This window comes from Molossus molossus, unplaced genomic scaffold, assembly GCF_014108415.1.
Source record: "Molossus molossus isolate mMolMol1 unplaced genomic scaffold, mMolMol1.p scaffold_m16_p_7, whole genome shotgun sequence".
NCBI classification, from domain to species: domain Eukaryota; kingdom Metazoa; phylum Chordata; class Mammalia; order Chiroptera; family Molossidae; genus Molossus; species Molossus molossus.
This window is the reverse complement of record NW_023425401.1, coordinates 26,258,836-26,284,485: the sequence shown is the minus strand read 5'-3', so window position 1 is coordinate 26,284,485 and position 25,650 is coordinate 26,258,836. Positions and strand designations below refer to the sequence as shown.

The 25,650-nt window shown below is 38.2% G+C and overlaps 1 protein-coding gene across 1 annotated transcript in view; it reads right to left on the bottom strand.

The window, feature by feature from the left end:
• Positions 1-25,650, bottom strand: part of THSD7A (thrombospondin type 1 domain containing 7A) — a 399,001-nt gene that overhangs the window by 57,855 nt on the left and 315,496 nt on the right. Inside the window, exons 9-11 of the mRNA XM_036246730.1 lie at positions 23,028-23,143; positions 12,394-12,526; positions 11,071-11,174 (exon numbers count right to left, since the gene is read on the bottom strand). Coding sequence (XP_036102623.1) covers positions 11,071-11,174; positions 12,394-12,526; positions 23,028-23,143 — 353 coding nt within the window. The remainder of the gene's footprint in view (positions 1-11,070; positions 11,175-12,393; positions 12,527-23,027; positions 23,144-25,650) is intronic.

Sequence of the window (25,650 nt, the reverse complement as noted above, 5' to 3'; positions counted from 1 at the left end):
AGGGGCCTGGCAATTTGATCCCAAATTACAGTGAGGGCACAGAGGCCTCAGGGTAGACACTCTCTGGATCTGTGTGCTGAAACTCAACACCTAGTACTGCTGGGCTGTGTGTGGATAAGGGTGTAACAATTCTAGGAAGGGGAGGCTTTCTCTGCGTAGGTGAACACAATCTGTTGCAACTGCTACAGGAAAAGTTACATCATTGTGCAAATGTAGGTACATACTCGTCTATTTCTTAGCTATAGATATCTCTTCATTTAGTATTCACAACCCTGCAAGGGCCAATTTTATGAAAAGAACAGGGCTCCCTGAATTTTAAAGCTACAAAACCTGGTAGAGTGGACAGCCGTGACCTTTAGGAAGGTTATGTGACAGGAAAAGACAAGTGCTCCAAAGAGACTCTCACCGCATGGGAGAGGAACTGCCTGGTGATCTGGCCTATTGTACTAGCCTAAGGTAGTGGGTCTCAAATCAGGCTGCAGATGAAATCACCTGGAGAGCTTCTGGAACATGGCCACGCCTTTGCTGAACTCAAACATTCGAAATTAACTGATGGAGGACAGGGCCCTGGGCACCAGCATCTTTTTAAAGTTCCTGGATGATTCAAATGTGCAGCAGTAGATTGAGACCACTGCTCTAGTACATAATATATTCCCACTTGCCACAGAAACACCTGAGAGGCTATTAAAGTAGGAGAATTGTTGATTCATTTCCAAGCTTCTGAACAAGAATTCGGGGGGGGGGGGTGTCCAGGAATATGCATTCTCCCCCCAAGCTGCTCAGATGTCCTTAGGCACAATGAAGTTGAAGACCCACTGGGCTTGAGCACTAAAGGCACAAGAAGGGGTCTGGTTGAAACTTGGGGCTAAGACAAAAAGTCCTCTAGTGCCCAGTCAGCCTGGCACTGTGCCAAGCTTTGGGAAACAATGGCTGATCACGTGGGAATGAGCTAAGGAAGCCCTAAACGTGGAGCTCCAGGGGTCCTGCACAAGGAGTGGACCCACAACCATATAATTTGGAAGAATGTTATCTGTGGATTGGGGTAGAGGGAATTTCACGATGTGGTATGTTAGTGAGCTGATGTGATTTCTCAGTTGTTGCTATATCTGTGGAAGTAGGGTTGACTCCTTAAACATTGCAAACTTAGTAATGTTTGTGGGCGAAGTTGCCCCAAGGATGCTCAAGAGGAAGGATTGATAAAGAAGAAGCTATTAGACTTTTTACTAATCAGGATAAGCAGGAACCCCAAAAATAATAAATTTGGAAAATGAGAGATTTGATCATATTAGAACTCTGAGCTTTGAAGCAGGTCACACTGTGTATAACTAAAAGAAAATTATAAAACTAAATTTGGGTTCCTTGAAAGGAGACTACCTTCATTTACTCACCCAGTATGGCTTGCTGAAACAGGGACCTGAGTCTACACTTTTTGAGAAACTAAACGAAGTTGCCTTGAGTGCTCCATCAAGTTTCTCTCGCTAAGGTTCTTTCTCACACAGTGTATTTCAGAATTGCTCAAATTATCATTGCATTAAGTAACAAAAAAAAACAAAAACAAAATAAAACCACTACCAACACAATTCCAGAAACAAATTGGTTTTGTGCAGATCTATACTACTCACAAAAATCTGAAGTCCTTTTCCCTATATACCCACAGTATATAAAACCTTTAGTATTTTGACTAGTTGAAAAGAAAGACGTGTTAAATTCCCATATCTGTTCTCAGAACCCACTCAGCATTCCTCTCCCCTAATCAGAGACGTTAGTACACTTTGAATGAACTACTCATGCAATGCTATGCACGCAAGCAGCAACACCACCATTTGTACAATAGACTGAAGATGTATCACACATCTATTTTGATTTAGAGGAAATACAACAATTCAAACACAGGAATACAATCTGAAAAGAGCTTCCTGCTTTTGGGGGCAAGAAAAATATAAATGTTTGGAAAGGAAATCACCTGGTCTCTCAACACTCTAACTCTTAAAAATCATTTTTATGACACTGAATACGGGGTGGTTTTAACCGTAGAGAAGCTTCATCATACTAAGCATGGCTTCCCAGCACACTAAAATGCTGCACATACTCAGACAATTGTATCTGTATTTCCAGGTGGAGCATATAGACCTTGTGTAAAATGATTATGCAAGTTCTCCTTTGGGCTGAGGTCTGCTTAGAAAGATGGGCCAAAACCCATGTTGCCCTACAAATAATTCACCATAAAACCTTCGTGGTCAGCAAATATCAAAATAATAATTATAAAGTAAAATTTCATATTTAACTCTTTGCTGATTATATTCATTTATTTCATTGACAATTTTATTTTATGTATTGAGGCGCAGCAATTTTTCTTGAATTTTTTGGGGTGACATTGGTTTATAAAATTATATAGGTTTCAGGTGTACTATTCTATAACCACAGATGTATATACCATCTGTATATTATATTGTGTGTTTGCCACTCTTTCCACCGCCATTTATCCCCGTTACCCTTTTCTATTCCCTCCCCCACTCCCTTTTTAAGTGTCACGAACAGGCTGCTTCCAGGAGGCTGAAAAGCCAGGGAGACGGCCATGTGACTGACTTGTGAGTTACACACGAATCAAGCCAGGCAAGCTCAGTCTATCAACACTGAGGAAATGTTGGAAAAATAAATAGGAAAGCCAGTTTTTCAAACGACTAAATGCTCTGAAAAGGAGAGACGGAATTGTTACTTTCAAAGTGAATTTAGAAATATTCTAACCAAATGCAATGTGGAGAACTTCATGAACCCTGATTTAAACAAATCGATTATAAACAGACATTTTTGAGACAATGGTGGAAAAATTAAACATAGTCTGAATATTAGATGATATTAAAGAATTATTGTTAATTCTGTTTACGGCTATAATACTGTTATATTAAAAAATCATTATATATTTATGGGTGACATATATCTTATCTGGAAGTTGCTTTGACGTGCCTGGGCAGCCCAGCCGATGCGGCTCAGTGGACTGAGTGGCGTCCCATGGACTGAGAGGCCCCTGTTCGATTCCTCATCAGGGCACGTGCCCAGGTTGTGGGCTCAGTCCCCAGTAGGGGGCGGGCAGGAGGCAGCCAATGGATGTTTCTCCCTTATATTGATGGTTCTCTCTCTCTCCCTTCCTCTCTCTGTAAAAGAAAAAATTAATCATATATATATATATATACACAGTGCCCCAGCAAAATCTTTTTAAGAGTGTGAAGAGTGGCAGATGACCAAGAATGGCAACCTGTTAAAAACGGTTGTGGCTGAGGGAGTGATGGTTGCACTGCTACCCATTAAATTATTCCCTGTCCTTCCGTGTGCTATTGAAATGTCCCATACATTTAAATTAAAAACAATTAATAAGGAGAGTAAATAGAGTCGATTTCAGGATATTTTCATTAAGTTGAATTCTGCGCTCTGTTTTAAAGAGCAGAAAATAAAGGTTCTGGAATGAAAGGGAATAGATAACACTGGTTTGAGCAAACAGGACATGGTATCAGTGTTATGCATATGTGAGTATGCAAATGGCAGGCTACCAGTGCAGCTGTGGAGTAAATCTAATAGAATTCAGAATGTAGCTGCTCATCTTCATTTCCTTAGGAAGAAATGAAACTCCCTTATTATTCAGGACGCCACAAAAGGAGCAGTGCTATTGGTCTGTGGGATCACCCTTCAGCATGAAAAGAACATGTAGTCATTTCGTTTGAATAATCAGAGCGAAATAAATGACTAGATCGAAAATGTGCACACAGAAGTTCACTGCAGGAACCAGAGGAAGATCAATGCCCCAGTGCAGTGAAAGCTGTTGGGTCACACGTGACAAAGAGTTCAAGGAGCTCTGGGACCTGATTTATTCAACGGAGCTGCATTAACATGGTTTACCCCACAGCAGCAGCATCCGGGTAGCGCTGGAGACGGACTATGTTCAGCTGATTGAGTGATTAGAGGAGTGATTTTTCCTATAATGTTACGAAGAAAGGCAACAGTGAGAACGAAGCAAGTAGAAATGAAAAAGAAAAAGCTTCATATGAGCAGGAGTTAGTTACCAAGAGACCTAATTGTGCTTAGAAGATGGAACCTATAAATAATGCAAAAGGGCTCCCTTTGTTTACTAGGTGGATATAATGATCCTCCCCTTTCTCTGCGGAAAAGAGATTTCACAGGCAAGTTTGCCAAATTACACTTCCTAATTACAAGTTGTGAATGTAGCTCTGGCAGAAAGGGAAATACAGTACATTTTCTTTTTTATTGATCCTAAACAGTTACCAGTGATTCCCCAGACTCACAGATGCTCATAATGTATGTGGAAGTCTTTGCATAAGGAGTTACTAGGAAATAATAATCAGCTCCCAGAGGAGTAACTCAGCCAGGTCTCCCACCGGGATCTGGGGAGGTTAACTAACTGAGTAACAACAAATGGAGCATGGAGGGACCATCACAGACACATCACGGTGTCAAACTGATTTTATGAGCAACTTAAAAAAATAGGAAATGCTAACCATCATTTTACGACAGAACTCTCTTAGTGACAGACACAAAACCAAAATCCCCAAATCAACAAGGATGCTAATAATCACAGAAAATTAGAGGAAATAATCTAAAAACAGAAAAATTAGAAGTTTGAAGTAACAGTTTATATAAAGGAAGCATGTGAAAATTATTGGGGGGTAACTAATACCTATGTTAGCCAGAATGAGATTTTGAAAATTGTGTTTGGGAAAGACTGCTTTGAAGCAAGCTCCTTTGTTCTGTGCTACCCAGTTCATTTCCTACTTCTTTTTCCTCCTATTGTATAGCAACCTATAAAAATTAACAAATTAATGTGAGTTACTGAGATAAACTGACGCAGATATTCTGGGCATAAACTCAATAATGCCTCTAAAATGTAAGCATTTAAAAAGACCAAAACAGGCCCAGCCAGTGTGGCTCGGTGGTTGAACATCGACCCATGCACCAAGAGGTACCAGTTCGATTCCCAGTCAGAGCACATGCCCAGGTTGTGGACCAAATTCTCAGTGGGGGGCATGCAGGAGGCAGCAAATCAATGTTCTCTCTCATCAATGTTTCTATCTCTCTCTCCCTTTCCATTCCTCTCTCTCTAAAATCAATAAAGAAGAAAAAGACCAAAACGGGCCAGAGGTTAAGCTACAGAGTACCAACCTGGGCATCTATATGGTTTAAACCCCTTAACTGAAGCATACGATTTAAGCATATTTGTTCACAAAAAATAACAGCATCAATTGTAGTGAAATACTTACGAATTTATTTAGGTTTAATTTTGGTGGAGAGAGAATTAAAACCTCCTTTTTTCTTTGTAGACTTTCCTTTTATGGCCATATCAACCAATAAGGGACGCCGGGTGAGGCCTGCCACGTGAGGCGCATTATTAACGGGTTTTTTTGTGTGTGTTTTTTTTTTTTAATCTTTTTTGTGGTTTAGATTTGGGAATACATCTGAATCATGCTGGCTTCCGCATAAAGAGACTGATGTCAGATCTTAGTGACAGGTCAACATGACAATGAGCACTCTTTGGCTGGCAAGGATACGGTGGGGCTGGGGATTAGGGTAGTCAGGGCTGACCCCGGGATTACTAGCTCTAGTTCCAGCTTATTTACAGAAAGTACACCTGTTAGGAGATAGCGTGAAGACAACGTGGAGCTTGAGCAAAAGCAAATTTAATGTTATTTGTATGAAATCTCAGCATCTAATCTGTGGTACTTTGGTATCATACTCTTGGTTATACATGTGTCACAAAGTTATTAACACTGGAATAACTGAATATATATATACACACACATACACACACACACATTTTCAAATATATGATTGGGGAAGTCATAAATAAAAAATAAGTAAATTGTTCCAAATTCTCATTATTATGAGTCATGTATTTTATTTTTAATGCAAATGTAATAGTAACTCTAGCTACAGCTATGTGTATGTTACAATGACACAGTCACTGATCCACCTGTAATTTAGCCTTCTAAATGCTATCCAGACTGTGGAAATGTGAACAGAGGAAAAGGACAGTAGAGTTATAGTTCTATTCAAAATTTAGACACAGTAACTCAAATAGTATGAAGCAAATATGAGCTGTCTATTCACAGAAAAATTAAACAGAATGTGGATATAATTTCACATTATTTACATTTCTCTTACTGAAAATATTATAGGAAATATGCCCATGTCAAAGACCCTCTAAAATTTCCGTGTGATATTTAAGAATGATTCAAGTTTTAAAATGGCCAAATCCTGTCAATTCCTTCTTTAAAATCTCTCTCTCTCTCTCTCTCTCTCTCTCTCTCTCACCCACCCTCCCTTCTTTTCAGTTCTTATACCATTAGACAAAGGTTCCTAGAATACACCATTGTCCATATCCAAAGCTTTGCTAAGATTCTTTACCACTTTTGTTTTCCTACTGAAAACCCCTTCCCTCCTTTTCCTTCTGATATTCAAATGCTCCTGGAGGTACTCAAATCCCCCAGAGTGTGGCTCTTGCCTCCAATTCAATCATAGAAACTCTAGGCAACATGGTCCATGCACCATTTCCCAAACATATAGATTTTACTTCCTTCCATTTTTCTTGAGTCATCTAAATCATGTATAACTTGATTATATTTCCTACGATAAGAAATCAATAGAAACTATTTGTTATATACTTTCATTCTCTCAACAGGTTGGGCTCAGTACCATGTAGTCCACATGAAACTAGATGCAACCATTGTAGGCCTAACCACACAGTACACATCAGCAACAATGTAACATTAAAAAAATTTCCATCTTGCCCTGGCCGGTTTGGTTCACCCGTTAGAGCGTAGGCCTGTGGTCCTGAGAGACCCGGATTCGGTTCCCGCTAAGGGCATGTACCTCGGTTGCAGTTTGTCTCCGGCCCTGGTCGGTTGTGTGGGTGGCAGCCACTTGATGTGTTCCTTTCACATCGATGTTTCTCTCTCTCTTCCTCTCTCTCCCTCCCACTCTACCTGAACAAAAAATGGAAAAATGTCCTCAGGTGAGGATAAAAAAAATAAAATAAAAATAAATAAATAAATAAAAAAATTTCCATCTGTTGTTGGTCAAATCTGCAAAGGGGGAGCCTGTGGCTAGGGAGAGCTGACTGCCTTGTATCATGAAAGCAGTCATTGGAAATAGGTAAGGAAATGGGTGTGGCTATGTTCCACTCAACTTCAATCATATAAAACAAACAAACAAAAGACAGACTGTAGGTTTGATTTGGTGCACGGGCCATTGCTTACTGATCACTGGTCTAGAACCATAGTTTGATCAAATCCATGGGATAAAAATTTATATCTTTAGAACCATAGAAAAGTTCATTCATATGATGTTATTTCTGACACAGTAAGAAAAGTGTAATTTAAAGTTAATTCCATTTAAGTTCTTTAGGTAAAATGGAATGCTTAACCAACCTACACATGTGAATAGGTGATAGAAAAAAATATATTAATGGTAAAAATGCAATATCTACTTTTCTGGCTGTATATATACAATATGTTTTAGACCTTAGCTTTCTCTATGACTTTGTCAAAACCCTTTCTGGAAATTGTACCCAAATTTCTATCTTCTGTCCTGACCTATGTCTATAATTACATTTCAAATGCATACTTGGATATTTTTAATTGCTTCCCCTGCTGTCACCTCTAATGAACAATGTACAAAACACACTCTCTAAAATCAGCTCTGGTTTCAGACCTAAGAATTTTCACCAATATAACTATTCTCAAGATAAAATTGTTGGAGTTTAAAAAAAAATCATATGATCATCGTTGACTTATTTCTGTTTCTGCTACTCGTGCTTGCCACTAAGTCCTAAAATTATGTTCCTGTATTGTATGTTGAAAATCCATTTATTTTTGCCCCTTCCCACGACTGGTTCCTGAGACCCTATTACTTCATCATTGCACTGCTGCAGTAGTGTCCTAGCAGCATCCAGACCCGTGCGTCTTCCCTTCCTAATTTGTTCTGCACGCACTGACAGATGAAACACTGCTTTCAGCAGGTGCTGGCTCCAACTACCCACTGGACAATGAGTAAAATACTGGTTCTGACATTTATAACCTTCTACAAAACCACCCTCGGCTCTGCTCACAGCGTCAGAGCTCCAATCCACCCACTTTCCTGTGAACATAGTTAACATTTTTATTTTTCTTACCTCAAATGTTTAGCTGATAGAACTTATCTTATTTTGTATTATTATATCCTTTTCACTAATCCTAATATTATGGTATAAGCCAAGTCCCAGCTCATCCTTCAGGTCTTCCTTAAGCTCTTTGGCTTCACATTACTGCTTTTGCGGTGGCTCAGTCTTTAACTCCCGCATGCTGGGTGATGTTGCCAGTGATGCCATTTCCCTAGCCAAATGGAAGCTCCCTGGCCTGAACATCTCTATTATTTCCTGACATGCGTGGCTCTCTCTACAGTCTTCTGAATGTAATCGCGGTCAAGTGAATGACTGGAATTAGAAAACCTGATGTGTTAGAGAGGACAGGGAGTAACTTCTCTATAGCCTTGGCTGATTGATGCTCATCCTTACTATACAATTTTTTAATCATTAAAAACAAGTACCCCTTGGCACTTTTTAAGTTTCTGACCAGATAAAAACAAAGATGAAAACAGCAAGCATCTGACAGGTCAATCATGAAGAATTCTGAAAACAGCTATGACCATCAAAGGAAGAAAAACTTGCCTTTTTGTCATTAGCAAATTATATTTCTACACTCTTGATTCTCCCCATTTCATGTTTCTGTAGAAATACAGGCTCTAAGAAAAACACAAAAATCTTTAATCTACCAAGGCAACAAAGATGATCCTCATATGGAATTTGAGAGGGTTCTTCTCAGTATATTTATGCAGCAATGACTTTCTCTGTCCAGACAGCCTGGAAATAGAAAAGACTGCCAAGACAGAGTAAGGAGTCTGACAAGTATTCTGAGATTAGAAATCAGTATTTTAAGTACAGGCAGAGGAAGAGGAACCGGTAATAGGAAACCAAGAATAAAGCAATAAAAACGCCGGAGACAGTTGCACTGAGGAAGCCAAAGACCCCTTTTCACGGCGAGAGAGGTCATAGTATTAAGACACTACAAAGCAGTCACCCGGGATGAGGAATGAACAGAAGTTTCCAGATTAGGAGATGAAAAGATGACCAGTAATCACAGAAAGAAGAGTTTTCATACAGACGTTGTGTCAAAAATACAAAAGACCCGTGTTGCTATGGTTGTTTTTCTGTGACTATGACGTATGTGAACATTCACTGGGGCCACAATCCAACAGGAAGGGGGATTTAACATTTCATGAAGACTTACTCTGTGCAAAGCACGGTGAGGATCATTATGATCTCTCCCTACGAGGGAAGAAATAAAGGAACCAAGGTTCTACAGCTGTTAAGTAAAAGAGTTTGGAACTGAAGCTGTTTTCACACCTGTGTTCTTTCCGCCACCTCTCAGATTTCCTCCAGGGGGAGTCTATCGAGATGTGACTTTCAACTGTTCTACCCAACTGCATTTCACACTTGGATCCCTGGGTATTATATGTGCACAGATTGTAGAATATTTAAATTGGAATAATCCTAAAAGATCATTTGGTCCAACCCTCTTTTCCTTTTTTTCATCTAAGTAAACAGAGACCCAGAAAGGTGACGTAATAAGTATGACTCACACTGTGTTAGTGAAAAGAACAAGGACTAAAACTTGTGTTTCCTGAGTCCCAAATTCATGCCTGTTTTCATGAAAAACTCCATGGAGGGTCTCAATTGCACACAAATGTATGCTGGACTCAAGGAAGAGTTAGTAGGGTGTGACAAAAAGGTCTATGTCACTCAATTTCTCGATGAATGGTTTGAAATGGGGAGAATGACGTTCAATTCTAAATACCCAAGATGCTGTAACTGTAAAAGGAGACAGTTATGTTCTAGTTAAAAGTGATGGTGGCAGATAAATAATGAAAATTAAGCATATAAAGTAAAATCCTAAAAATCCCTAGGTAATTAATAGTATTTGTAAACTAAATTTTATGTTTCAAATAAAGACCTCTAAAATGATAATTATAAAAGAGAGTTCGAAAAAGAGTGGAACTTGTTTTTTTCACGTTAGGAAAGCAATCTTTTCATTGCAAAGAAAAGGGGATTCGAGGTCACATCAGCAAAAGCTGGAATTCTCTTCTGTGTGTTCAGACTTTTGCATCATCATCGAATATATAACTACAAATGAGGGCGCAGGACATGTTCTCATGCATCAAAGAGAGGTGGTGACTGTGTATTCAATTGTATATTCTGCTACATTTTCGGTATGTGGGAACCACATGCTACAAGTCAACATGAGTAAAAATAAAAGACTGAATTTGCTACATGCATAAATAATATGTCCCAAAGCTTTGAATGTAAGTATTATTCATAATTTCCAGTAAAAAATATTGCCCAGTGGGAAGCATTTCCATCACTCATTTTGCAGGATTCCACGTTATCTAGCAATGCAGACAGATTGCAGTCCGTCTGTGGCAGGTTTCGAGTACATAACTCTGCCATTTAAAAGTCAGTACTACATCTGTACAGAATTGGGGACAGCCATGGCAACGTTAGGGATGCCCCTGCTGAGGATTTCTGGGAAAGTTAACCAATTATATTACAATATATGCATGTGCATATATAATGCTGACGGGCAAAGATGTAAGGGTCTTATTGACTGTTAAGGTGACAAGCAAAAGAGTTATGGAATGCCACGATCCAAAAATTAACAACAACAAAACAAGCAGCAGTGTAGAAACTGTTACAACTCTCTCAAGAGCTTCGTCTGATTATCTTCTAGATATCAATGAGGGAAAAATTCAACTAGAGGAATTATGGGCTCAGGCCAAAGACCAGAGGGCACAATTTTAAAAGACACGTTTCCGTGTTCTGGTGGTAGGCAGAATGCGTGGCAAGCAGATTCGCATCTGCTCTGCTCTGCCGGCTAAGCGTGGCATCAAAATGACAAACGCATCAAGCTGGTGGTTAAGTTAGAGATGTTGGAGGGATGAGAAGCAAATCAACTGCGGAATGAGGCCTCCCACCTCTCGCCTGCCGTCCCGGCCCACAGCCTTCCTGCGCTCCGGGGCTGTCCTGCTGCACGCTCCAAGGGACTAACTGACATCTGCGCCACTTGTGCGTCTTCCACCTACGAGAAAAGAGAAGCAAAGATGCCAGGCAAATCAGAGATATGGTGACATGGAAAGACGACTTTGATCCTTGCAAACAGAAATTTATTTGACGATGCTCTGTCCTATCTAAATTGAACTTAGATCTCCAAGACATGATTTAAAAAAAGCAGCCTTAAATATGAAAGGACTTGCTGTGGCAGTGGAGGCCGAGTCCACTATGGTCAGGTTCTTTAAGAATAAACTCTGCAGAGAACATTTAGCCTTTTTAATGAGGACTGCAGCAGATGCACCAGATGGTACCAGAGGCGCTGCTTTCTGCTTAATTGAGGCATGTTTATTTTATAGTCACGTTATAAAACTGCTTCACGTCATGAGCCTTTTGTATATGTGCCCTTTTGGTTAGCATTGCAGTGGTCACTCGGAAACTGCAATTATAATACACTTTACAAAAACAAATCCGCCAAATAAATACATTTGGTCTAATAGTTGTCAGTGTTCATCATCGAAGCAGGCAACTCTACGGTTTGCCATAATTATGTTATTTCTCAGAATTAAATGCAGATACATTAAGATGGCAGATCTACCATTAATTTCACCTTAAATTGCTACTTTTTGATCACGCATTCCATCAACTGATGCCATGATATTTCATTTGTTGTCAGGATTGCAAGAACATACCACATCAAGTTTCAGTTGGGTACTTTCTTTTCATAGTTCTGAGGACAAGCTTCTCCAATTACTATCAAGATGATGATAGACAGATTTAATAACCTTAATTTTCTTTGAGGTAGCCAAAGATTAATAACAAACATCTTCCTAGCATCAGTGAGATAAAGATGTCATTTCATGAGCAAGGATGCCGGCATTTAGAAGGAACAAGGTGCTCTTTGGAGCCAAGGGACAGGTACTTAGGCTATCCCTCTAAGTGAAAAAGAACTGCTTCCTGAAACATATGTTTCATAATTATGAACAACTTCTCTGCATTCCTCATTGTTCATGTCAACATAAGAGATTCTCCCTAACTCCTGCAGCTAATAATACAGCATGGAAATGTATCAAAGTCATTGTCTCTCTGGAGATCATGCCAGCAGGAGAGCAGTTCTTGGAAAAAGGTAAGCGATGATAGCACACACAACTATAAATATCCCAATCTCCACTGAGCCTGCAGGGCAGGGCTGGACTTGAAGTATCTCGCTCAGTGCATTGGAGACAAGGCTTGTTCTTCAACGTTATTACCTGTAGCTTTGGCACGTCGGCGGGGCCTCACAGGCCTTCTCTTCATAGAGGGGATCTGTGCAGTCCCTGCCCCCATTGGCCGGCAGCTGCATGATGACCCGGTGCCGAGACTGCTTCTTGACTCCGGAATTCCCTAGAACAAGGCAGCTTTTTAACCTCTGTACTCTGCACTGATAAAAGAATCTCCAAATACCATCCTGTGCGAAGAAATTGCATTGCCTCTAGCTACACGTGCTTTGACATCCCTGAATGGGAGGCCTCGTCTAGTCTAATCATTTCCTAAATTCTCCTAAAGACCGCTTGTATTGAAAACCCAATCAATTTATATTTAACAATGTGAAGAATGAAGGAAGTAGTTCCACAGTCAACTAGCCTTCCTAATGCACAGTTGCAAAGTAATTGCTCTTTTGTACATTCCTTTCCCCTTGAGAAATATGACAGCTCTAATTAATTTATTTCGTCTACCTTAAGTTTATTTTCATGCCATTTCACACAGCCCTGTTTACCACACGGGACTCATACACACGTAATGAATCCTTCTTAGGAGACTAGATTCCAGGTTTTAATGTGAAATTTTATTTCTTTGTTACTCACTTAATTTGAAATGCATAACATAAATTATCCTAGTCATTTATTATTCATGTTAAACAGGCTAAGATCTTCCATTCAGGGCTGTAAGTAGTGAAATGAAAGTCAGATCCTAGAGGCAGAGTTTTTAGAGAAGCATTCAGAATTGCAATATTTACTCTAAGTAAATAACTCCAAATTATGTTTAATAAAAACTACAGTGAAGAGAGCAACTTGACAGTGTTATTAATACAAAGATGTTCAATTTTTTCTTTTTTTAGTATTAGAAACACAGAACATATAAGATTTGCCAACTTTAATACAAATATATTCCAACAGATAGCAATCACACTTTAGGGATGGACAGCTGCTTGGCATAGTTCCACTCATAAAAGACTGTCCTAAAGAATTGTTTAATGGTGGTCCCATGACGCATTTAAAATTTTTTGCAAGATCATTGAATACTTAATATGTCGACTACAGGAACAGAGAAACTTAGAAGGGTTAGTAGCCTCAAGCAATGAAACCGAACCAAAAATGAAATGAAACATTCTTAAAGTTATGATGTTAGTAGAAAATTATGATTTGACAATTAGAAGTCTCCTATCATGTAACATCCTTTCTCATGAAGTGAAGGTTTCCCTCAGCGTGGTCTGGGCCACTGACTCCCCGCAACGTCGGTTAAAGATTCCTGTGTTAGGTGGAAGAATGGATCGAATTAGTGATTCCTAAATGGCTGACTGCAGAGCAGAACTTCTCCAAAAGACACATACCCTGAACTACTAAACCCTGAACTACTAAAATCGGAATTCTGCGGAGCTGGGTTTGAAAATCTGATTTTTCCAAAGCTTGCCAGGGAACCGCAATGAACACCCAGGTTTAAGACCTACTAGAACAGACGACCTTGTCGTGATTCAGATTCTAGGGTTCACGTGTACCTTTTTAGGATTATTCCCACTGTGAGGGAAACCTGTACTATGAATGATTGTAGTAACTATATTAGTGAGTAAGTGGAATAATACAGTAATGGAATAGGGAATTAGGAACTGGAGGTGGTGAGTAACTGAGAAAACACTGCCATGGACTTTTTCTGTTTGCCAGTAGTAGTTTGAATGCTAGCTCCAGCTTTTACATGTTAAATATCATTTATCCAGGAAAGATCTAAGAAATGCCAATAGAACTTTTAATAAAATTGCTAATGCAGTCTCCCTCCATTTTATTGTCCCATGACTCCTATGTTAAGGCCCAGGTGATAAATTCCTCTAATACTTTAGAGCTAGGAAAAATTCTGTTTCCCCTGACAACCCGTTAAGAATCCACTGTGCTTCTACTTTTGCTCTGTTCACCAGAACCTTGGAGCTAATCTCCTCAGTTGCAGGAGCTTACCTTAACACTGATTTTATAGTACAATTGCTCTCTTCTTCCCCGTCTACTACTTACTCCATCCTTCTTTTACATTTTCCATTATTTTTCTCTCGTTTCTGATCTGTCACTAATCTTTTAAAAAGAGTAAACACATGGAATGACCATCCTTGCCATTTATTTGGCATTGGGGGAAGGCTGGAGGTGTTTGTTTTAAGAGGGAAAAGAGAAAAAGAACACAGAGGGGCAGGTCTTTGCTCCCCCGGCGGTTGATACTTCTCCAACCCTCTCCACCTGCAGACAGACAGCAGACATGGAGTTGGGGACAAGGGCTCAAGACCGCCGGTGACTGAGTTCAGCATCAGTGGCACCTTCGAGCCGAAGCTTTGGGTCATTAACTACCTAGATGCCACCTGGTACATGGGCAGGGCTGTTCGGATTTGGGAGGCAGCAATCAAATGTTAGTGTTTTAGTTCTACTTTAGTGACTTGAAAGCAAAAACATCACCGGATGTACAGCTCTGAAATATCCCAGAGCCTTCTCAACACAACCTCCACGAGTCTGAACTTAATGTCTAAGACGGTATAACTCTCTCACTTCCATAATTGATTCCACCGTGGCAGTCCATTTATTCCTATAAAAAGTTCAAATAACTTAACCTTGTACAGCCCACAGGGTAGAGACTGTGAGCGGGTTCAAGTGAAACATTTCAAAGCCGTGACACCGAGAGGAAGTTGGATGGGGTCACGCTGGAAGTGTCGTGACACCCATGTTTCTGCCCACCCACAGGTTCATTCTCCCCAGATCTCAGCTGAGAAATGACTTGCACACTCAAAGAATCAGCACCATGGAGCGCAGCCGGGTTACAGAGCTCTCAGATCGCAGTGTAGACAAAGGGAGAGCTACCACACGCGTTAAAAAAGGATAATGGAAGGTTCCGCACTAACAATTTGAGCTGGCAAACTGGAATTTTACAGCCTTCATAATTTCCTGTATGTACTTACACCCAGTGTGTTATATGTGGTCTCTATACATATATAGTTTCCATTTATCTGTGTTTTAGCACCAAGAACAATAGTCACACATAGTGAGGACTTAATAAATAGTTGCTGAATGAACAAACACCTTTATTTCATTTCTTCTCAACTGGATTATTAACATCTATTTCCTTTAATCCATTTCCTTATAGTAGTAAAATCATGGGGACTAAGCCTGTGCATTGAGGATTAATAATGCACCATTTAGTCCAACGGAAATAATAAACATGGAAAAAATAAAGGAATATCCCTGTAGTGTATATACTTGAAAATGCCTATCCAGGATAGGAATAGGAAAAAAGGGATTATACATTCAGAAAACAATTATGCAATAATGGGGCACATAGCTTCAGAGAGTATGTACTCTCATGCAGTTACAGCATTTTTTAGATACCTTAAGACATTCAAGATAAATTTTACTAGAGACATTACTTGGTGGAAGGATTTCGAGTGCAGGTAAAACTAAGATTTGTTAAGCTTGATGTGGGAGGAATAGCAGGCTGGAGGCACATAGTGATAGGAAATAGGAAAAGAAATGTTTCATGCAAAAAGCAAGATCTAAAGGTATTTTTCATATCTTTGGGGTAATTCTAGGGTAGTGCTGCTTCAGGGCATCAAGGTAGAATAGATACCTCTGCAATATCCCTTCTAGCTCTCAAGTCAATAAATGTAGTGTGGAAAAAGGGAAGGAACAGCCCTGGCCGGTTTGGCTCAGCGGTTAGAGTATCGGCCTGCGGTCCGGAGAGACCCGGGTTCGGTTCCCGCTAAGGGCATGTACCTTGGTTGCAGTTTGTCCCCGGCCCTGGTTGGTCGTGCGGGTGGCAGCCACTCGATGTGTCCCTTTCACATCGATGTTTCCCTCTCTCTCTCTTCCTCTCTCTCCCTCCCACTCTGTCTGTACAAAAAATGGAAAAATGTCCTCAGGTGAGGACAATAAAAAAAAAAAAAAAAAAAAAAAAAAAGGGAAGGAACAAAATTTGAGCAGCTAAATGTATTATTTGGTCAAAAGTATTGATTTTTTTTAAGATTAGAGTTACAAATAATTTATATGCGTAAATATTTCCTCTTTTTAAGAAACACCTTTTGTAAAATTTATCGAAATTTGAAAACCATTAACAAGTGCACTGGTTTAAGGATTAAACTACTCTCCACTCAATAATGATCTTTATCAGCATTGATTTTTCAAGACATGTCTTGAGAAAGGACTGAATAACATTTCAAATAATCCTTTTCATTCTTGATAGGATGCTAAGCTATTCTGTTGTGTTTTCTGCAATACTAAAGTATAATTTTGTCTCCTTAAATTAATTTTTAAAGGAAGGTTAGCTCTGCACTTTCATTAATTCAAAAATCTCACAAACTTTAGTCTTCACCTGCAGAATTAAATTGAAAAGAACCACCCCATCCCTGAATTAATTTTCTGTTGCTGTTATCTATCCTTGAACATTCAATTTACTCCTGCTTTTTTTAATTGTGTGAAAGTCAGAGTAATGTCAAAGAAACTTGTACCATTCCCATTTCAAACCAAATAATGAAAAACCAACCACATATCATTGCTTTATTTTCCTTACAACGAAAGGCCAGTGTTCTTGAACACCACTGCATCCTTATCCTCAGTGACAACAATCTACAGACAAAACAGAAAAGGCTTCTCCAGGAGCGCAAAGCATCTTGGCACTGTTGTCCAACAGTAACATCTCTCCTACCCCTCAGTCTTTCTTTATTTTCTCAATACACAATTATGGTTATTCTTTTGAAGTCTCAGTGCCTAGGTCTAAGGTTTTTAAAAGCCTTTTGTTACAGGAGACTCAATGAACATAGAGCTGCCCAAATAGAACAGGCAGGGCTGATCTCCTGCTCCTGGTGAGATGACCTATGCTCAACCCAACACAGCCCTGCCTCTCCAAGTCTCTAGCTCATAGGACAGCAGTTTTCTGAGGTAGCATTCTTGTACTCCTGATCACTACCACTACAGGATCTCCAGGGGAGAATAGTATCATAGTAGCACCTTGCATTTTAATTTAGAGAAGCTACCTGCCCACCCCCAAGAGACCATGGCAACTAAACCCATTATATCTCACACACCTGTTACTCACAAGAAACTAGCACTTTCCTCCCCCCACCCCCCAAATGTTATTCATCATCACTTGGACCAACAGCAGTACCTACATCCATACCCCGATTTTTAATTTCTCATTATTTTCCATCCTCTAATCCTTCCACCGCCGCACCCATTGGATCTCATGTTTCCTCATCTTCTCTCTCTTCTTAAAAAGTTTCCTTCACGCCCAGCCAGTGTGGCTCAGTGGTTGAGGGTCGACCCATGCAACAAGAGGTCGCCGGTTCAATTCCCGGTCAGGGCACACGCCCAGGTTGTTGGTCAAATCCCCAGTGCGGGGCATGCAGGAGGAGGCCAATCAATGTTCTCTCTCATCAATGTTTCTCTCTCTCTCTCTCTAAAATTAATAAAGAAAAAATATTAAAAATAAAAGTTTCCTTCACATTCTTTGCAGTGGAAGCTGACTCTGCCTAGCCATTTCCTAGTCTCTTTTCTTCCCTTTACCTTTAAACATCTCCAACTCCTCTGAAGCTCCTGTCATCAACTTTGTCATTAGCTACCTACTTTGTAGCAGTCATCTACCAACACTTCATTAATTAATGACTTTAGAATGTCCCTTACTGTGATCCATTCTCTTTCTCTAGCCTTGTATCTTCTTTGGTTGCTTTGGCATCTACATGGTTATTGTGTCCAAGGCACTGTACTCTGAATTACTGTGTCACCTCCAATGACCTTTCCCTGCACCTCACATCAATTATTAGCTCTTCTGCCCTGGCCAGTTTGGCTCAGCGGTTAGAGCGTCGGCCTGCGGTCCGGAGAGACCCGGGTTCGGTTCCCGCTAAGGGCACGTACTTCGGTTGCAGTTTGTCCCCGGCCCTGGTTGGTCGTGCGGGTGGCAGCCACTCGATGGGTCCCTTCACGTCAATGTTTCTCTCTCTCTCTCCCTTCCTCTCTCTCCCTCCCACTCTATCTGTACAAAAAATGGAAAAATATCCTTGGGTGAGGATTAAAAAAAAAAAAATTATTAGCTCTTCTGTTCATCTTTATTATTAACTGATGTTATTATTATCATCAGTACTTGCACACTTTTATCTTTAAACCTTTTACTTTCTGGTCACTTCTCCTAAATTTTCAGTTCACTTTAGTTCTCATCTTACTAAAATTCTTCCAACTCAATTGAAATGGCCAATCCAATTTCCACATCATGTTTTCAGTGTCTATCATTCCTTTCACGAACTCAGTTCCATTCCAACCCAACTTATATTTCATACTCCATTATTATTAGAAGTGCTCCCTTGAAAACATCTTTGACTCTCTGTTCCTCTCTCCCTTTCCTGAACTTTTCTGGAAAAGTCTCACCCTTAATCAAAAACAATTATTTCCCTATACTTTTCCTGCACTCGGGCAACAGAAGATGACCATGCTGGAGGTACACTGGCAACTGTGTTTACAAAGCCCTTTTTGAAGACTTGATTAAATGGGCACTCCATGTTACCTGGAAATTTTACTACACATCACTAGCTTGCCCACATTTGCACTTACATCTTCTTCTCTTTCCTCAAATCCCCTGCACCTTGACCCTTCATACTCACTGACAGATTAGAATAATCATTAAATGCCTTGACTGTCTCGAACCTCCAGAGCAGGAACATTGGTTTCTTTGGTTGCTGCTACAGCCTTTACATTGAAACTTGTGCCTGGCACAATACAGTCACTTGAAAAAAAAATTTTATAGAATAAAAAAGTTAGGATTCTTTGAAATAATGTATGTGATATAAATCATTTAAAAATAATTTGTCAGTAAATTTACCAGAAGATTCTCAAATAATAATCAGAAATTTATATCAGTAAGTTTTTCTTCATTATTGTCTAAACACTTTTTTCAAACTAATGCATAATTAAACTTTAAGAAAGATTACATTTAGCATTTAAAATTAAAACATTTACTAGATACTGACCATATGCTGTCTCTAATGCCTTTACCATAGGAACTTATCACTACAGACTAGACAATAAAAAATATGTCATTTGGACTGTGGTTCATAAAGAACAGAATGATTTATTATATATTATTTCATTTGCATTATGAAGTAACTCATAGATGCTATAACCAAGGCTTGGAGAGCTTAGGTATCTTGTCTAAGGTCACTTGGGTGCTAAGTGGCCAAGGTGGGTATCTAAACCAGATTTGCTGATTTCAAAGCCCACTTTTTCCATTATACTTGAAATCCATTACTCATTCTATGTTCAAAACTAAAAATTGTATTCTTCTCTCTATAAGTCTAAGTCAACCTTCCATAACTGCCCTCATTCTCCTTTCCAACCTCACATCTCGGCTTTCCTGCAAATCGCCGAGCTCCCGTGAACGAGTTCTCACTCTCCAACAACAGCTCTTCCGTGTGGTCACCTATGACATTTCCTGATGCCCATGATCCTTACTTGGGTTTTCCTACATGCTCTGTTTTACAGGAAGGTCTCTTCTATCTTCTGATCAACAACATTTTCCCTAATATTTGTTCCCATTTGGTTTTTTCCTTCCCTTCCCTAGAGTTCTTTCTGTTTTGCTGCTAAATCTTGTTACTGAGTGATGTAAATCTTACATTATATGGTTTAGGTGGAATTCTATATATTTTTAATTGATTTTAGAGAGAGATGTAGAGAGAAAGAGAGAAACATTCATGTGAGAGAGAAACATCTATGTGAGAGAGAAACACTGATTGATTGTCACCCCCTGCCCGCCACTCCCTGGCACCAGGGATAGAACCCAAGACTTCAGTAGGTACCCTGATCTGGAATCAAACCCCGCCACCTTTTGGTGTATAGGACGGGACAACACTCCAACCAACTGGGCCACATTGACCAGGGCAAATAATTCTATATTTCAAATGAGATCAAAAGCTTCCTTGAAGTTAGGGACTGTCTTTTCTACAAGGCCATCAATGTGCCAGTAATATATGGGGATCGATAAATTAAAAAATCAGTAAGTATGTATGCATATAGTACAGATAAGTATTAATTTAATTAGCATTGTATTAGTATTAGTATAGCATAGTATTCACAGTATATTTGTTCTCTCATCTATCTGCTAAATTTTTAAGTACCTTATATAACTTAAATTTAAAAAAGTTTTATAGATGGTGAAACAGAGAAGAGGAAATTACTTTTTAGTACTATCAAAATCATTAGCAGACATCAAATTAAAAAATCATGTTATTTAATTTTCAATTACAGTTTTTTTTTATGAGTAAGTTATATCTATTATTATCTTTCCTTTCCAGACATATATTATGCATATTAAGTTCACAGATGCATTTTCAAGAACCTAGAGAAGAAAATTCATAGGTTACTAAACTGGTTCCTAATTACTGAATACATTCCAATATTTCAAATTATTTCCAAAGAAGGTCTAAAGAAATAAAAAAATTCTATGTGCCTCCTCATTTTTATGATTGACTATTGAGAAATAATGTTATGAAATCTTTTCTGTTTTTGTTTTTACTTAATTTTATTTTCTTGAAATACTTTAGACCAAGTCAACTTTTATCTTATATACTTTATTCAATACAAGGAAATACCCAATATAAGGAAAGCAAACTTTTATCCTTATTTTCAGAAACTTCACTTAAAAATGTAAAATTTGTGTTAGATTATTAACCATATGGTTATAAATGTAACTGCATATGTTTTGGAATTATTAGTAAATGATTTTATCTCATACTAACACAAAACATCAAGTATAAAAATATCAAAAATCGCCCTGGCCGGTTTGGCTCAGCGGTTAGAGTGTCGGCCTGCGGTCCGGAGAGGCCCGGGTTCGGTTCCCGCTAAGGGCATGTACCTCGGTTGCAATTTGTCCCCGGCCCTGGTTGGTCGTGCGGGTGGCAGCCACTCGATGTGTCCCTTCACGTCGATGTTTCCCTCTCTCTCTCTTCCTCTCTCTCCCTCCCACTCTGTCTGTACAAAAAATGGAAAAATGTCCTCGGATGAGGATTAAAAAAAAAATAAAAAAAAAATAAAAAATAGCCCTGGTCTGTTTGGCTCAGCGGTTAGAGCGTCCACCCGCGGTCCAGAGAGGCCCAGGTTAGGTTCCCACTAAAGGCACGTACCTTGGTTGCAGTTTGTCCCCAGCCCTGGTTTGGGTCGTGTGGGTGGCAATCACTCAATGTGTCTCTCTCACATTGATGTTTCTCTCTCTCTCTTCCTCCCTCTCTTCCTCCCGCTCTATCTGAACATAAATGAAAAAAAAAAAGTGTCCTTGGGTGAGGATAAAAAATAAATATATATATATATATATATATATATATATATATATCAAGAATAAAATTTCCAAGCATACAAATTTCATGCAATAAATAACCTTTCTCATTGTGCTGATGAATAATCAACAGTTACCATAGAAATATTAACTTATTAGAAAGTATAATTCTATTGTTGAATATTACCAAACCAAAGGATATCATGTTTAGGTTTTAAGAAAAAGAGATAAGACAAGAACATCTAGAAAAAAAATGTCAGAAAAATGAAATTGCTTTATTAGTAATATTAATGCAGTTAGCATGTTTTTTAAAAAAGTTAATGCCAATTCCTTTTGCCAGAAAACTTTTTAGATGCCTTATAAGACTTAAAATTTTTCTATTCTTGGTCACTATGTAGTTTTATTTTATTTTATATTTCAATAGTACTTAAAGTAGAAAAGGTATAAAAGGGAACTCATATTTTAACTATATAAAGTTACAATTATTCTGTAAAAAAAAATCCAGTATTAAATATATAATCTCCTATCATATCTTAAGGATTTAAATAGTTTTTAAACTAGAGGTTTATTCTTAATTAAATGCCTCTAGTAAGAGTCAAGAATCAAAAATAAAATAAGGAACTTTAAAAAACTATCTCTAGTGGGAAAGTAAAATAGAAAATAGGCAACAATGACATTTGTGACATTAAGAGAAAATTTGCTCAATTAGTGCATAAGTCACCTGCAGGATGTTATCTTTCTCAGCAGCAATGAAAAAACCATATCCTTGAGGGTGAGGAATTATCAAAGTACCTGCCATGATACTAAAGAGTCTTTGTGAGTAATAAAAGGAAAACAAAATGAGAACAACCCCCATGTTGTAAATGCCTCATGGCACGTTGAGAGTTGGCAGACAAAGAATTTCACCATTTTTCTCTTTCCTTTATTCCCTTGGGGTGGCATAATTGAATCTTTACTGAATCTACCTGGCGCCATGGCTATTTCTTGCTTTTAAGTAGGTTGGAAGCTACCAGTAGTACTGATAAGATCACTGTATACTCTTTTTGAAATACATAAGGCCACGATACATTCTCTTACAATTAATGCTAAAGGAAACATTGTTAATATAATAACATCTCAAATCCTTTCCCTTTATATATCAAAAAGTTTTAAATCAGTTTTGGCATAAAACTAATTTGTTGGGTACTCTAAAGCTATATTATTTTCTAGAAGAAAGCCAAAATTTGATGGCATTCATGTCAAAGCAGGATTACACAGTCCCACCTAAGAATCACAAACATTGCTCAGCCAGAACTCAGAGGTGCTGGCAAGTGGTTTACCAGGGGAAGAGCCTCCAGAAACCTGCAGATCATACCTTCTTTACATGAGGAGGGGCATGTCGTCCAGTCGCTATATGGGGTCACAATACAGTCCTTCCTACAAGGAAGCAGACAGGGCCTCACTGTTTCAGGCCGAAGGCTTTCAGGACATCTAGAAAAAACAAAGGGAAAGTATGAGGCTTCTATAGTAGTTCTGAAAACCAGGTAGTTTAAGATGGTTAGAATTTTCATTGCTAAAATTGCTCCATAGTCACCAGTCTGTGCTATTTAACTTCCAGGAGCTTTGCTTTTGGCAAGAACTATACAACCACATTCTTCCAAACTGGATCTCAATAAAGCTTCTCAAAACAGGATGTGTGATTTTAATAATAGTAATTGTGCTTTCTAGGACAAAATGTAATACGTATACCATGTTCCCTTATAATAATCTCTCCATTAATAGACTTGTATTTTCTAACATGCTTTTAAAAATTTGTACAAATTTAAATTACCAATTTAAGAACCAATTTTACATCTTTGTATTAATAGCCTTCTTGCTGATTATAAACTTTTAGGTTATTCTGCACTTTATTTTGACAAAATATGTATAGCATAACAAATTTATAATGGAGTGTATTTTATACCCAGTACACGCTAAAGAAACAAAGTTATGCCCTGGCCGGTTTGGCTCAGCGGTTAGAGTGTTGACCTGCAGTCTGGAGAGACCCAGGTTCGGTTCCCGCTAAGGGCATGTACCTCGGTTGCAGTTTGTCCCCGGCCCTGGTTGATCGTGTGGGAGGCAGCCACTCGATGTGTCCCTTTCACGTTGATGTCTCTCTCTCTCTCTCTCTCTCCTACTCTATCTGAACAAAAAATGGAAAAATGTCCTCAGGTGAGGATAAAAAAAAAAAAAAGAAAGAAACAGTTGCATTTATAACTATATACTTCATAATAAACAAGTCAAAAAACAAATGTGTACAGTGTACAGGTCATTATGATAGCAATTTTTGCTTTATTCTTAGTTTCATTTAATATATTTTTTCTTCCATTAGATTCTTACTTTCAAATTATGAAATTTTAAATATTTTAAATATTTTTACCCTGGCCGGTGTGGCTCAATTGGTTGGAGCATTGCCCTGTACATCGAAAGGTCACGAGTTCAATTCCCAGTCAGGGAGCATGCTCAGGTTGTGGCTTCAATCCCGTCAGGGTTTGTGTGAGAAGCAACCAATCAATGTTTCTCTCCGTCTCTCTGTCCCTTCCTCTCTTTCTCTAAAATCAATAAAAGAATGCCTTTGAGTGAGAATTAAAAAAAAAAAAAAACTCCTCAAATATTTTCAATATTTTTGGGAACAAAAAGTGTAAATATAAATAAAACAAATAGTCCATCAATAATTTAAAGAAAAATAAAACACTGTGTTCTTTACTAAAATTAACTAAATGATTGTTTTAAAAAATAGAGAGAAAATATATTATTTATTAGGAACACAAGAAAAAAATAATGGCAAAACACTAAAATGTCTTACATTATGTAAGGTTTTCACTTCCTTAAAGATAATTTTAGGGAGCTGATAAGTTTTAAATAAACTGTCTTTTTTTTGTGTACTTACTATATGATTTTTAAATTTCCCAATCCTTGTCTTTATCTTAACAATCCATTTCTTCTATTGCTAGTAGCAAAATGTTGGCCATGAGCATTAACATTAGAAAAGATGTATATTAGGGCCACAAAATATAATAACATAATTCATGTAACTAAAAGTAACTTAATGTTATGATACCTAGGACATACTCTTCTGAGGTCATATAAATCATTAACAAATAAGTTAAGAGGCACAGAAGAAATAAACAAAACACCCAGTAAAACTGTTGATGAAATAACTTGGGAAATTAATGAAATATGGGATTTAAAAATATTCCCCATGGAGAAGCCACATTTTTTGTAGGTCAAGATAAATTGTGTTTTAACAAGTAAGTTAATCAGGTTTTCAGAACTGAACTATGAGCGAAAAAATACATCATTAATCTCTTTCCCATAATTTCTTTATAGCACCTTGCTGATGTTTCATTTTTTATATATGTTATATCATAATCATTTATCTACATGTTCTATCTCATACATAAATATCATGTTCTATTCAATTATACAGATACATGGTTTCCTCTCTCACTTTATAACACCAGGGTTTATTCAGAAGTGAATTTAGAAAACAGATTGGATTCAACATTTCAAAAAGAAATAAATCTCCCTGGTTTATGTTAAGAATAAGCCCATGTTTTCCTAATTACTATTTCTACTCAAAGTCAGTGTATGACAAAGAAATTTAGCTGTGAATCACAAAAGTATTATTACAATTGAGACTATAAATCATTGGAATTATAATTTAACCTTCACTCTTAAGCAGGAATCAGTACATGGCAAAACCCCATGTATAATCCTGTTCATTCTTCAGAACTATGAAATTATTGATTAGTAATTATGATTGAAGCACACTTTTTCAATAAGGCAATTTTATAACTTAAACCATGGGAAAGCATTATTTAAGTGCATGCTCTTCAAATTTTAACCCTGAAGATCAGTGGTATTTATAATGTTATCATTGGCAGCCTCCAAAATTTTGTTTTAGTTTAGAAATATCCACAGCAAGAGACTTGGCTAACTGTGGAGAACAAAATTAC